Source organism: Dromaius novaehollandiae, chromosome 5, assembly GCF_036370855.1.
Source record: "Dromaius novaehollandiae isolate bDroNov1 chromosome 5, bDroNov1.hap1, whole genome shotgun sequence".
NCBI classification, from domain to species: Eukaryota; Metazoa; Chordata; class Aves; order Casuariiformes; family Dromaiidae; genus Dromaius; species Dromaius novaehollandiae.
Window position 1 is genome coordinate 71,469,130 of NC_088102.1, and position 13,834 is coordinate 71,482,963.

Here is a 13,834-nt window from a genome sequence, read left to right on the forward strand (position 1 = left end):
GCTTTGCACCCACTAACATTACTAAACAATCACTTTTTGGATGGCAAGCTTTGGGGATTTTCTTGATTTTTGGTCGGAAAACTGACTTCAGGGCACCTGAGCAGGATGGGCTTAACCTTCTGCCACATTGCCCGTTGTACGCAGCCCTAAAAGCAGAAGCTCCAGACCCTTTCCCGGGCGATGATCGCTGCAGCTTGAGGTTACAGCAGCGTGCCAAGCGGCCGCAGGCTTGGGGCTGCCGCGCTCTACCACGGTGGGGGCAACGCAGACGAGTCTCCTTGGGCCGTGGTTCCCCTCGCCGCTGACATTTACCGAACGCGACTCAATACTTGGTTCTCTCCCTCCTTTCCAGACAGCAGAGATGGGTGCTAGAGGGCATCCGGTTGGGAGCCGCTCTACTGTCTCGATCATTTGGGCTCTACTTGGGACATCACTGCCGGGCTACAGACACCATCAGCAAGAACAAGCTTTGAAGAGCTTCCTTTAGAAAACTGCTAAAACTTAACTCATTTTTACAAACAGGCTTGCCCTAACCCAGGAAGCAGCTGGAGCACGAACTCTCCCTAGGACGGGCTCATACACACAGCAGCAGGTGCCACCCTTATAAACGCCAAAGCCAGAAGCATTCATCATCAGGGCATTTCACCTGATCTTAGGACAGGAGTAGCAGGTTTTCCTTCCTTTCAAACTGCTTGTCATGCTGTGCAAGGTAATAACAGGACATGAGAACAAATGAGGCCAGCAGCTCAGTCTCCAAGCCCAGCCAAAAGACACTATTTACTGCTCCGACTAGAAATTTGTCCAGGAGGTTCTAGATGGCATTTAGTGACCATTTCTACCTTGAAGAGAGACTAAATGATGCAGCTCTTACTCTTATTCAGCACAGAGAAGTCTTCCTAACCTGACACCTTCCCAAACCTCCACGATCTTAGTCCCCTGAGGATGCTCATATGGGTAAGGCCATACACAGAAAAACAGTATTTCACAGACACCTACCACAACGTAGACAGCCTTCTCGCAGGCTGTGCCGACGGGTATCCAGCCATTGGTAGCTCTCCGCCTGCTAATGCGCTGCTGCTTTGGATGGGAATGGCCTCCTGCCGCTTTACTGTCAGCGGCGTGGAGACAGCCCGTAGTATTTCGGAGGCCGGATTTGGAGCCGCTGGGGGGCTTTGAGCTCTGCGGACATTCTCGGGCCATGGTCTGGGGGTCAGAGTTGGGGGTCTGCAGATGAGGAACTGGTTCTGCAGCCGGTGGCACGCTGGGTACAGGACATCCTGAGAGCGGGTGGGCAGGTGACGCAGGGTGCCCTGCCACGGGGATTGTGAGGTTCAGCTGGTCCAGAGACTTGCAGCCTTCTAGCAGAAGGGAAGAAGAGAGGCATGTATCTCACTTGCAATACAAAAAGACGAAGCGATCAAGACCGTCCTCTGCTCTCCCCTGGAATTCGCTTTATTGCATTACAGCAGCAAACAACCTTCACATCATCATTTGACGCTGATTTTGCACTGTCATTGGATTCTAAAAGCAGAGATATTTCTAAGCCCATGATGCTCCAATATGCTGCTGCTGATGACACTGCACTACAACAAACCCATCTGAAATCCCCCAAAGTAATGCCAGCCAGTAATGCACATAAGGCTGGCCAGTGTCCAAAGCAGTTCCAGCCTGTCAATATGTATAAAAGCACGGAAAGGCATATGAAAGTGATGGGAAGGATCAAACCGCACTAGCAGAAGCGGCCAGCTTCTTTTAAAAAGCCAACACCTAGCAATCGGGGAAAACAGTGAGGAGTCTCTGAATAACTCTGGAGATGTGAAACAACATAGGACAAAATTTGTAAGATGTTGCGTGCTGCTGCCTTCAGCGAAACTCCGTCTCCAAAGCAGACCAACTAACCACAACAAGTTAGTAAGTCACCTGCCTCCCCAGGCACCCCAGAACACCTCATATCCATCCAGCAGGCACAAAGCAAGCGCTCCAGCCCGGACAACAGGTCTGAGGAAAGAACGAGTCAGATCTGAATAACCTCGCATCAGCGGGAAGCCCGTTCCCAGATTAAGGAGCAGACCGATGTCGCGCACCCCTCCTCCCCAACTCCGAACACGTGCCTTTTGGAGCAGCCCAGAGAGCAGCTTCCAGAGAGATGCCTGCAGACAGCAGCGTGACATATCAACCCTTCATTTGCACCAAGCGGACGCCAACGCTGTCATACAAACACCTCAAACGCGCCAAATAAGACGGATACAACACAAGGCATTTGACACGTCAAGCGGGAACCCCTCACCTCGACGGTCTCCCCTACTCAGAGGGAAGCTGGTTGCTTCCAACCAAAGTAATCCTTTTCCTTCGCTGAAATCACCTGCTCTGGGGAAGGATCAGGGTTCAGGGACACACACACACAAAGCCAAGTCCTGAGCATAAATCCCAGTTAACATTCCGGAAGACCTCTGCATACACTGCAGTTTGCAAAGCAAAAAATCCAAACTATTTCAATGTTGCAGGCTTTTGAATGAGAGCTGCTCAGGGGAAGGAAGTGAGACTCAGTGAAGCACTTATACCTTCAGTCGACTTTCACCTGGAACGCACCACGTCCAAAAAACGTGCTAGAAAACGAAATCTTCTCGCCACGGACAAGTCTACGCCGCGAAAGACCTGAGCAGCAGGGTGATGTGCCGCTGCTACGCCTACCTCCAGGGCTCCCGCTGCCACTGCGGGCACCCTGAGAAAGCCCCCCGTTCGCGGGTAGGGCTGAGCTCCGACAAATTCTCCGCCTGCACTGCCGCGATCCCTCTGGCTGCACCAAGCCAGAAGCGTTAGCGTGCAAAACTTCGAGAACAGGGTAGACCGATGAGACCTCAGGGCACTGTACAGAAAACCGCCGGACGAGAACCCGTCGCTGAACTAGCCGTCTCGCAAGCGCTCTTCAGAGAGCATTAAAGCTGCTAGGAAACGCTGTCTAGCCCCTACCGCAGGAAGCGGCACTGTGACAGCGGAGACAGGCAGGGAAAACGGAAGCTATACTTCAACCAAACGCTCCCGAGTTTCGGCGGCTTCCTCAAACGGAGGATGACAAAGCTTCGCTCAAAGCGAGCACTCAGCCAAAGCTTCGTCCACCTACCTGAGAGTAGGTTTTAAGTGGTAAGTTATGCCACCTTTTGACTCATTCACGTGCATGTGGTCAACTGAAACATTGATGTTTACAACCCCGTTTCGACAGCCGAAGCAGCAGCCCTGCCTATAGGCTGCACTGCTTGCAAATGGCAGCGCTGTCTAGCTTGAAGGTTTCAGTACAAAGTCCTGGTGTCTAATAAACCCAGCCCAATCATTCAGTTTTAAATATTTCAAAAGACATTTTTCAATAGCAAAGCTCTAAGGTAAAATCACATTGCAGGACAAAGTCTAAGAAAAACGGGCAGGGGACAGAGGAGAGCCAGGCAGATAGCTACACCACACAGTCACCTGCCTTCATTTCAAGGTCTTGTTTTCAGACATTGCCTAAGAGCAAAGATGGGGTCACTGTTCAGCAAGTTAGCAGTCTACCCAGCACAGACACCACTGCAAAGGAGTTCAAGTATCTGCCCAAACGGTAGCCTCACAAGCTGAAACACCAGACAACCCTGCCAGATATAGATCTGTAAGAACTTCAAAGACCGCGTTGCCCATACAACTTACGCTGGCGAGAGTCTAATAGCCAAGGCAACAGCAGCTTCCTCGCACTGCTCGGCGAGGATGCTCCAGCCCCGAGAACGTGTTTCTAGCGACGGAGGGGTCACGTGGCCAACAGAGTTTTAGACCCTCCGCTCTGCAGTAGGACGGCGGGATAGTGAGAACGCTTTGCAGAGCATCTCTGAACTAAAAATCACTCGTTTACGCACATCAAAGCTAAGCGGTTAGCTTCAGCGTGACAAGTCACAAGCCACTTTCCCGCTGCCCAAATCCTTTCGTTGATTCTAGGCTTTCCCCACCAATCCTCGCAGCGGGAAAAACCCTCAGGGCTAAAAACGGGGGCAGGGGAGGAGAAACGTGGATTCTTTCCGAGCCGTGGTTCAGATCCCAAGCTCAGATGACCTACGCGCAGAGGGAGTTTGCCTCCTGGCAACGAGATGCCTTCATTAGTGACTGCTCTGACCTAACCCTCTTTACCTGGGAACGCCAAACAAGACTGGCGGGCACTTTGCACCTTACCTGCTGCAAAAGGCATTTTGTAGGGGTAGCTGTTCCGTCCTGCGTGCACGCTGCTAATCCTGCCCTCCGGCACATGCACGACTCCACAGACACTGTAACTGTTAATAGCCGTTCCTTCTCCACAACAGTATGGAGAGCTACACCAGTGAAGTGGCTGAAAATGAGCACCTGATGGCAAGGAACCAGGAGATACCAAGAGCCCCTCACAGGTAGCAGATTGTGAAAGCTCGTCCTTGGGGTAAACCGAGCAGTGAGAGTAGCCACTGTATCCACTTTGGCCATAATAAACGTAAAACCCGTTCAATGGAGTCAGATCAGAGGACTCATAGAGACATCCACAATCCGTGTGATTTCCCGGCACAGGCAAGGGAGGGAACTGCTGCGCTGGGAAGGAAGGTTGATGAAATTCCTGTTTGGGAGTCGGGGATTTCTCTCCGGGTCTTCCATACTCTGGCTTCATGGAAGCTTGTCCACCCATAAGCAAAGGCAGTCTGTGGTAGAAACCTTCTGTGCTAGCGTAGGAGTTGGACAGCGATTCGTACGGGACGGGTTCTGTCGTCCCGTAGAGCCTAGAGGAGTCCCGCTGGTCTGCTTTCCCAAAAGCACCTAGAGCAAGTCCTCGCCAGCCATGTTGACCTTCCATTTTTAAACTAGACATTTCCTTTTTGGGTTTGACACAATTCTTCCTATTGGCTTTGGCCCATTTGAGCGTGGATTTTGAACAGTGGTTCTCTGATTTGCCCTCACCATCTGATTTACTCCTCTGCTTCAGGGGTTGGTCTTTCTCATGGGTCAGCTTCAGAAACGCCACAGCGTTCAGACTGGCCAGTCTCTTTGGGGTGGGATGATAGGAGATGGCACCATCGTCCTTCTTCGTCCCATCATCAAAGACCTCATCCAGTGCATGGTCACAGCTATTGCATTTCTGACGGGGCTCATTCCGGTTCTTCCCTTTACCTGTTTTCACAGTATTTTTTTCCAAAGCAGGCCAGTTGTCACCAGCTTTACAATGCAAGCTCTTAATGGTACAGTCTCCGCCGCCTTTGACAGAGTCCCTCCGAAAACGCCTGCCAGATAATAAACCATCATCTCGTTCAAAAAGCAGATTGTTCACTGCCTCTGCATTCAGCGAGGCTAGCCTTCGCTTCCTGGGCTCTGAAGGAGCAGCATCAAGTTCTTGCTCTGTCCCTGGATAAGTTATTGTGCACTTTTCCCCAGAGGAATCGCTCTTCCCTGCTCCCACAGACTGAACTTGTTCCGAGAAAAAAGCAGGTCCAAAACCCTCCATCCAACTGGGAAGGTCCTTTTTTCTACAGCTCTGGCTCTCCTTCGACAGAGATCCAGCAACATCCTCCAGCCTGGTGAGGAGCACTTTGCAGGTTTTTTTGTTCACCGAAGGGAGCAGCCGTCTCCGCAGCGGGTACGTCTTCCGAACTTCCTGCAAATTCTTGCCTTTGCTCGTCCCCACAAACCCACCCGGACAGCTTGGAGCCTCAGTGGCTTCTCTGTCTCTTTGCTCGCCACACTCTGCCTCGGTCCTATCCATCCTTCTGCGGCCCGTTGGTGACAAAGCTTGGCCAGCAGACCTAGCTGGATGTTTCAGAAGGAAAAGTTGTTTCTTCCGGGCATGCGTCATAGGATCAATGTCCAATCCTGAGAGCAAACAGAAAAAAATAATCTATTAATATCGCTGAAAGGGACCCATTTCCTCACAGTGCACCAGCTGCCAATTAGGAAATATTTGGGGAAGCTTGTTTCTATGCACAGTAGAGCCTTTTTGGGTCATAGCCAATTAAGCCAATTAAGAGACAGGATGCAATGAGATGTGGTTTAATATTAAGCCGTAGAACATGATAATAATCAAAGGCAAGGCAGTGACGAAATGCCAAGGAGCCAGGAAAACCAGGGTACGGCCAGAGAGCTATTACGCCCAGCTATGAGTCCAAGTACATTCCCCTGTTCCATCGATCCTGCTTCTAACGCGGTGGCAATTTTCATCCCGTCTACTAAAGCTAACCTGAATGCTGATCCATGGCACACAGCAGAAATAACCTGCAAGTAGTCAAATACCTTGCATTTGCTACAGGCAGGCTGTTTCATTGCCATTTTCTGAAACATTTAAACAAAAGAAAACCAGAAGTCCACCTATTCATGCAAAAGGTAAGCTTTCTCTATTGAATGGAGATCTGCCAACGTTAAAAAATTAATTACATGCAAGTCATTATACAGGTTAGGACCCAGCTACATGCTGTTGTTGTCCTTCCCTACAGCTGCATCTATGAAAGTCATGAATGTTAAACAACCAAGTTGTCAAGCTGTTAGGCTTGAAGAGATACCCCAGGTTCTCCAAATGCATTTATAGGAGGAAAAGAATTCCTCAGCCATATGTCATTTCTGAGTTTTCATCGACATGGTACGTCAAGCCACTGTTCCAAACTGACCCAAAAGTCTAAGCTATGAGAAGGAAGAGAAAAGGAGCTGCACCAGGAACAGGAACTGCTCTTCTCAAGGCATGGCTGGGCTGTGCAATGCCCAGCACCCAGGTGAAACTGCCGACAAGGAGGACTTCTTTGGCACCTGTGGATTTCCCAAGCCAACTTGCAGAAATGGACCAGCTCTGATTTTTCGTAAGAGGGAACTTTTCTTTTGAAGGCAGATAGCACGTGCTGACCTTGGGAGGAGAACGGCCTGCTCCAAGCAGCTCGTAGGGAGCTGCCTGCACGGGAAGGTGGGGAGGGTGAGCTGAGGAAGCACCAAACCCAAAACATCAGTAGCGGAGGTTGGCTGCTTACCTATGGTCACATAAAGAGGCCTTCTGGCCACTTCAAGAGCATGAACTTACTACTAAGGGGCCTCTAAGCAAGCACTGCTGGAGGAACAGCACCATCTGGACAGTCCCTTCAGCCACACGCTGACTTCCCGAGTTATCCACCACCCTAAACCTTTTTTTGCCCTCACCCCCTGTTCCATTTTTAGCAGAACGGTGACTGTGCTTTTGCACTCTTGCATTTCGAATTCAGCAAGTGACCTGTAGAAGGGTTTGGGTCAGATGTTTGAGAAATTAAAACAATTTTGCAGGCTGAAAGAGCACACACTCGCAGGAGAAGCTGCGTGTTAATGCCGAGAAAGGACACACATAGGTGACATGAACCTATAAACATAAGAAAAAAAAACCCTGAGTTATATCAAAATAGTTTCAATTAGGCCTATACTTGAGCACAGGAAAGGACGACCGCCTGCATTTAATGGCATTTATGAAATAGGCAGATTCCTTTTTATCAGCACCAAAGCATCAGTCTTCATATTAGCATCAATCCAAGAGCAAACCAATCTTTCCTGTGTCAGGCATTTGAAGGGAACATCCCACAAGTGGCATCGCAGTCGACGCCGCTCAGACTTTTGATGCTCACAATTAAAGCTACTGTTTTTGCAGTGATTAGACCAAAGCTACAAAATTACACGAACAGTTCATTTGATATGGCTTAATCAAGCTGATAATGAGATTATCTGTTTGAAATAAGCCCAGCGCCTTTCAATTGACTTAGTTATATATGCATTAACTACAAGAAAACTAGAAGTTGAAAGGCATGGTGGCTTGCACATTGCTTTCCCAGAGGCAAGACTCTTCCCGAGATTTCTCAGGGAAGCAGACCCTACAACAGCCCATTACGCCCGGGATAACTGCCGGGGCTAATGCCCAAACAGCAGCGCTCCATGGGGAGCAAACCTTCACGTATATCCGTGTTGTTCTGAGGAGCAACGCAGCTTCCAGAAATTAGGAGGACGGTTTTCAGTTTAGACAGGCAAGTCCCGGCCCACCAAAAAATCAGCACCCTCCACCAGCAGCCAAATTAACTGTGCGTACAACCTTTGGGTTTCTGCAAGAGGACTTGTTTAAGAGGGAATGAAGCAAAGGTGGTGGCGGGCATGGCGATGGTAGGCCAGGCACCCTATACACACTGCCTGAGAAGGACCACTTCTACCAGGCTATGTGGACCATCGCTTTTTCGGCAACTCTCTGATCTTGTTCTCTGCCGGCCCCATCAAGAGACAAAAGCGTTCAGCGGTGTCAAGGGCGGGGGGCAGTTGAACATCCAACCACCCTGGTTGCCCAGAGGAGATCACTTCGGGCCTCGTGTGCCTTTTTCCTCCAGCTCTCACCACACTTCTGCAAGACACTGATCTTCTGGCCACTCACAACACATCCTTCACTTATTCAGGATTTGAATGAGTTAGAACAGCTATTAAAAAGTTAATTGGATACCTCAGATACCCCCTTGTGCGCACTTGAGTGGTCGGTCATCCCAGAACTGCTCTAAAGTTGGAAGAAAGAAAGAAAAGAAAAAAAAAAGTACGGTACAGATTGAAGGAAAGATTTCTCTCACAGTAAAACTGAGAGTAATTAACAGCACAGCAAGCATCTTCCCCATTAGACCCTGCGGCGAATGCCACAACAAACAAGAGTTTAAATAAAATATCTTTTCTGGAACCTAAACATAGGAACGCTTTAAGTCACAACACTCCAGGTGACAACCGATATCTTCCAACGAGCATTTCTTAGAACTGCAAAAGGAGAAGGAAAAATGAAGAAGAAAAGAAAAAAAAGCCTCCCGCTCCAAGCCCTGGAAATAAGATCTACGTTCTAGCACAGAACAGATAGGAATATCTGGCCATGCTGTATTTATAGCCGACACTCAAAAACAGCTTTCGTCGCTGACTGACTACAATCCGGAGCGTCCAGAGAAACCCTTGAGTTTAACACGCAAAGATGACAATAGAGATCTCCAGACAAAAATGCATTAAAAAGGAAGAGCACCGAGACTCCGCGCCACCCATATGGAGAGTTTCAGTCATGTAGGCCCTTTGATACGGTGAGTCTTAGGCACGATAGTAGTTGAACAAGCATGGGCAGCTGCTTTATTGTTTTTATTAAAAGCAGGTTATGTCTGCATGTATCTCCTCTTCTTGTCATCTGCTCTCTTGAAGTTTTTGCTCCCATATTCAGAAGTTAGCTTTGCTCATACAAGGCACTTACCTATGGATGAAGAACTAAATACCCACAAATCTGTAGAAAGCCACAAGAAACCGCACACATTTTGGCATTAGAGCCAAGCAAATCCTTTAAGTGACAGCAAAGAAAACGTCAGCTTTATCCGGCAACAATTTTGCAGTATTTTAACCCTCTGAAGTCTGGCTTTGTAGCAGGAACACAGGACAACACAGAGAAATACAACTGAAGTAACTCAAATAATACCAACTCTATATTTGTGCTCTCAAGAGTTTCCATGACGGGTTCTTTCACTAAACATCATCTCAGCCACGTTTTTCCCCAAGCCTCTCAAGCACTGGGTTTGGAAACCACGAGAAGATCATCTTTCTAGATCCTACTCCCTTGAAAAACTGAAGCCAGGAGTTAGGTGAATTCTGTTCACCTTCAAAGCACAATTGCATCTCAATTGCTCTATGCTGGCTCTAGAATATCAGTAGAAATAAACTGATTTTTTAAGTCTGTAAGTGGATTAGTTACACCACAACATGTGGTTAGGAAGGTTCAGCTTCTACATATGGAACTTGCCCATTTTACCACCACAGTAAGAAAAACTGCCACAACCTGCGGACCAATTTGCAGAAGCCGGAGCAGAGCTTTATTTTTCCTTCTAAGTTTCTCTCTTATTTTCTTTCCCCTGACATAAAATTCTGATGGAAGTGGGACCAATGAGGTTTATCATTCAGTAATGAATCTTGTTATTCCAGGGCAGCTCAGGGGCTACATGCAGTATTCATTTATTATAAGCCATCGTGACTTGAGGCAGGAGGAGAAAAATCCATAGTTGGCTCCATATCTCACAGAAGCCAACTGCAACATCTTAGATCCTGTCTTAGCAGCTTGCTCTACCAAACCCAAAGCTAGCTGTAGCACACTGCAGTACCAAGAAATTGCTGCAAACAACCAAAGTCACTTGTATTACATACGTTGCATCACTCTATGGATTTTCTCTCCCATTCCCTTTTCACCAAGGATAAAATAGCTGAACTGGCTTATCTGTAATTTATTATTCCTTTCTCTTCCCCCAGCGTAATACAGAGGCAGAACTTCCGAATGATACTCAAAACCAAACATCTGCCTGTCAAGTGTATCATGATTTTAAATCAGTCATGCAAAGTCTACCAAGATGAGCTATTTACGGTCTCCTTTCAGTAGGGAAGGGAGGACATCAAGGCTGCTCTTCCTCTTTCTGCTTATGTATTGCTAAGCTCCACAAAGCAAAGACTAAACCTCTGGGCACAGTTGGGTTTTGAGGTCTCAAGAAACCTTGATATAATCTGAAGAACTGCAAGTTCAGACACCTCAGCCAGAACAACTCATTTAACCACTCGTAGCTGAGGAGCTGGATTTATGGCGAGGAAAGATTTCGATCCAGCTCGATCAGGAGCAAGACAAGCTCCACACCACAGCTTGGTCTATCCGGCTGCATCCAGAGCCCAGCAAGCGTTTCAAAGCTAGTTAAAACCACTGACTTCTTCCTCAGACTAGCCCAATTTTAAAGAATTATCTGGACATCTGTTGAACCCAAACCAGAACCCAGAGCGTGGGGGAATTAGACAATGCACAGGTCCAATTTCCTGCTAGAATAAAACTGCTACCCAAACAGCAAAATCAGAAGAGAGTTGATGCCTCATTAGCAGGAGAATAAGCAAGTGTGTTAACAGCTGCATCTTCTGTAATCATGCAGCTGCAGCATCTGTCTCCCCCCCCTCTCTCCCTTGATTGTAAGTGAAATTAGAAGAAACTAGTCTGGGACTACCCTTTCGAGCCCCATTTCCTTTCCAAAGCTTTACTACGGAGATGCACTCGCTCCAAGGAGACGATGCCAAAAGCGAGGAGTTTTAAAGCTTTTAAAGCTGCTCAGCCATTTGGCACCGCAGTAATGCACAAAGAGTTACGACGACTCTTCCGTTTCTGTGCACGGCGTTGTTTGGTCTGCTTTCAGCCCTTGTCTACTTGAAGAAGTTATATCCGTTTAAATTGGTGCGGCTTATGCTATGACGACAGCCCTATAACTGCAAACGTCTTGAGGATTGGCACCTTCCCACACACTGCTTTTAGAGTCAAATGATTCTGGGCGCTATAAAGACCACGTTACGTGAAGGGAGTCTCCTAGGAGCTCTTGGGAAGCACAGTGAAATGTGGGAGCATCAGGTCTCCCCGGCTGAATTACCCAAACGCCAGGAGAGTCATTTCAATCTCAAACGCTTAGAAAAATTACAATTGTTGCGGGCTGCAATTCAGCTTCCCGTGGTCCAGCCTCAATTTTTCTCCAAAGCCCCATCAAAAGCTCAATCATCCACATCCTCCAAAGAAAACTGTTTATACAGAGCTCATTATACTGCCAAAAAGGCTTGTTTTTCTCTCTCTTCAGCACAGACCTAATCATCTGCCAGTGCCTTTTCAAAACCATGCGGATACTGTCCTGCAGGACTCAGTCCGCACCTCCTTAGCTTCAGAGGGACATGGGGAAAAAAGGGATCTGGGGTTATTCTAACTCTCGCACGGTCAAGAGACGATGTCTGGAAATTGTATGGGGCTGAGTACTGCTCATTCCACTCCCTGGTCCTGCACCAGTAATTACAACTTTGCTGTGCTCCAGCCACGTAGCTAGGAGTGTCGTAAAGCATGCGTGGCCCGTGATAAATTGCAGCATTCAAAGCGCTGCAATTATAATCTGATGCTTGGAAAAGACTGCCCTACCTGTCTGAAAGCGATGACGGGCTGCGAACGAAGCACGCGAGGGTGCAGCCCGTAGCTGCGCGGCCGACCGCTTGCACAAACACGAGCTACGGTGAACACCCCGGCAGAGGAGCACGTTTCTTGGGAGGGCCCGTCGCAGCCTTGACTATCTGCTCGGAGATCTTGCCTAGTGGCAGTGCTCCGAAATGCTTCGCAGGGAAGCCAAAATTAGATTTCTCCGGCTGTTTGCGCGCTCTCCGCAGCCTCAGCAAGCAGTGCTCACAAGGAAAAAAAAGAAAGAAAGAAAGAAAGAAAAAAAAAATCACCGCTGTACCACTGATGCCTGACCAGGCAGCATGCATTACTAGCACTGGGATAGGGTTTGCCTGTCCTGGGGAAAGCGGCCTTTTCACATCCTCGAATGCTGGAATTCAAATTCCCTGGCCAAAGCGATTCGGAAAGTCCGAACAGGCAGGTTGTCCTAGCAGGGAAGGCGTTTTGCATCTGCTGCATCTCCTCCACCATCGCTAACGGCTACAAGCCCCGGTGCTAGCTAGCAGCAACACGCACGCTCAGGCTACGATAGCTGCATTTCATTGCGCGGATGGGCCCCCAGCTAGAGGGAGGTTGAGATTCAGACCTTCAAAAGAAAGGCACACGTTGTCCAAGAGGTTTTTTGTTATTATTATTATTATTTTAAATCAACAACTATTCAACCAGCTTGACTTGCAGAACAAGCTTTCGGCACACAAGCCGAATTAAACAGTTTACGCCTAGGTAGTTGGGGAGAGTCTTCTGCTCAATACCAGCGGAAAAGAATTAAATCCTGCAGCAACAGTATCATAAGTCTGGGGGAGATAGGGAAGATGAAACATGAAAATATTTCAACTTGAAACTGATTAAATTGAATTGTAGCGAATTGAAATAGAGGACAAGTTTCTCTTTTTGGGCGGCTACTGTCACATCAGAAACGCACCATCTTTCCTTTCCTCATTACAGATGGTGTAAAGCTGTATTACTGTATTTTGTTGTCAGGGAAAGGCTACCACTTCAGCTAAACAATATTCAGTAAATACTGTAGTAAGGAATAAAGGTGGGAAGTAAAAACATGAAACGGGTCACCAAAACCAGATCAAGCCCTGTAGCCCCAGCCTTGGCTGAGCAGCAGAGTGAAATCGGTCCTGGCGAGCGCAGAGCCCTAGGGGCAACAGCACAGCCACGCTTTCGTACCCTCTCTCGAGCAGCGATGCAAAATGCGATTATCCACGAGAAAAGCCACCCTTGCTCCTTCCTCACCTCCCCCAAGCCCAGCTGAATGCATGAAAACTGCGACTAAATCAGAGCTCGGGCTTTTGCTCCATCCCCTCCATTTGCTCCAAGACGTACAAAACAGCTGGCTGCCCTCACTCGGAGGAGACGCGTCTCTTGCTTTTCAACAGGTTAGAAAGGGCGTCTTGGGACAAGAATGAAGATTTGAGCTACGCGATGCCTTTGGAGCGATATGGCATGCAGCAGTTCCCGATCAACGTTCCCGTTCTGCACCCATCGCCCAGGCACCCTAGCAGATGGCCTCTCAACAGCCACCAGCTTTGGGCAGCCTCACCGGCAAAAAGCGAGATTCCCGCAGCGGCCGGCATCGCTAAGCCCAAGGTCGCTCCTTCTCCAGCGGTCCCCTGCCTTTCTCGCGCTTCAGCGTTTCCATCCTGCGCACGGCGAGGTGGAGCGACAAACGGCCGGCACAGCACCCCAAGCAATTCGGGGGGCCTGGGCAAAGCCAGTAACGCGGTCACGTTAAAGACGATCGTACGAGCAAACGTGCACGCAGAAGACCATCCCCTTTCCCAAGCAGAGCCAGCCATCCTGCTGGATTTAAAGCAAAGGTGCCAAACACTGAAAAGCTGGAGGCAACCCCTGGCG

The 13,834-nt window shown here is 48.6% G+C and overlaps 1 protein-coding gene across 1 annotated transcript in view; it reads right to left on the reverse strand.

The window, feature by feature from the left end:
* Positions 1 to 13,834, reverse strand: part of BAHD1 (bromo adjacent homology domain containing 1) — a 37,816-nt gene that overhangs the window by 10,928 nt on the left and 13,054 nt on the right. Inside the window, exons 2-3 of the mRNA XM_064513323.1 lie at positions 4,189 to 5,841; positions 997 to 1,358 (exon numbers count right to left, since the gene is read on the reverse strand). Of these exons, the coding sequence (XP_064369393.1) occupies positions 997 to 1,358; positions 4,189 to 5,824 (1,998 nt within the window). The 5' untranslated portion in view covers positions 5,825 to 5,841. The remainder of the gene's footprint in view (positions 1 to 996; positions 1,359 to 4,188; positions 5,842 to 13,834) is intronic.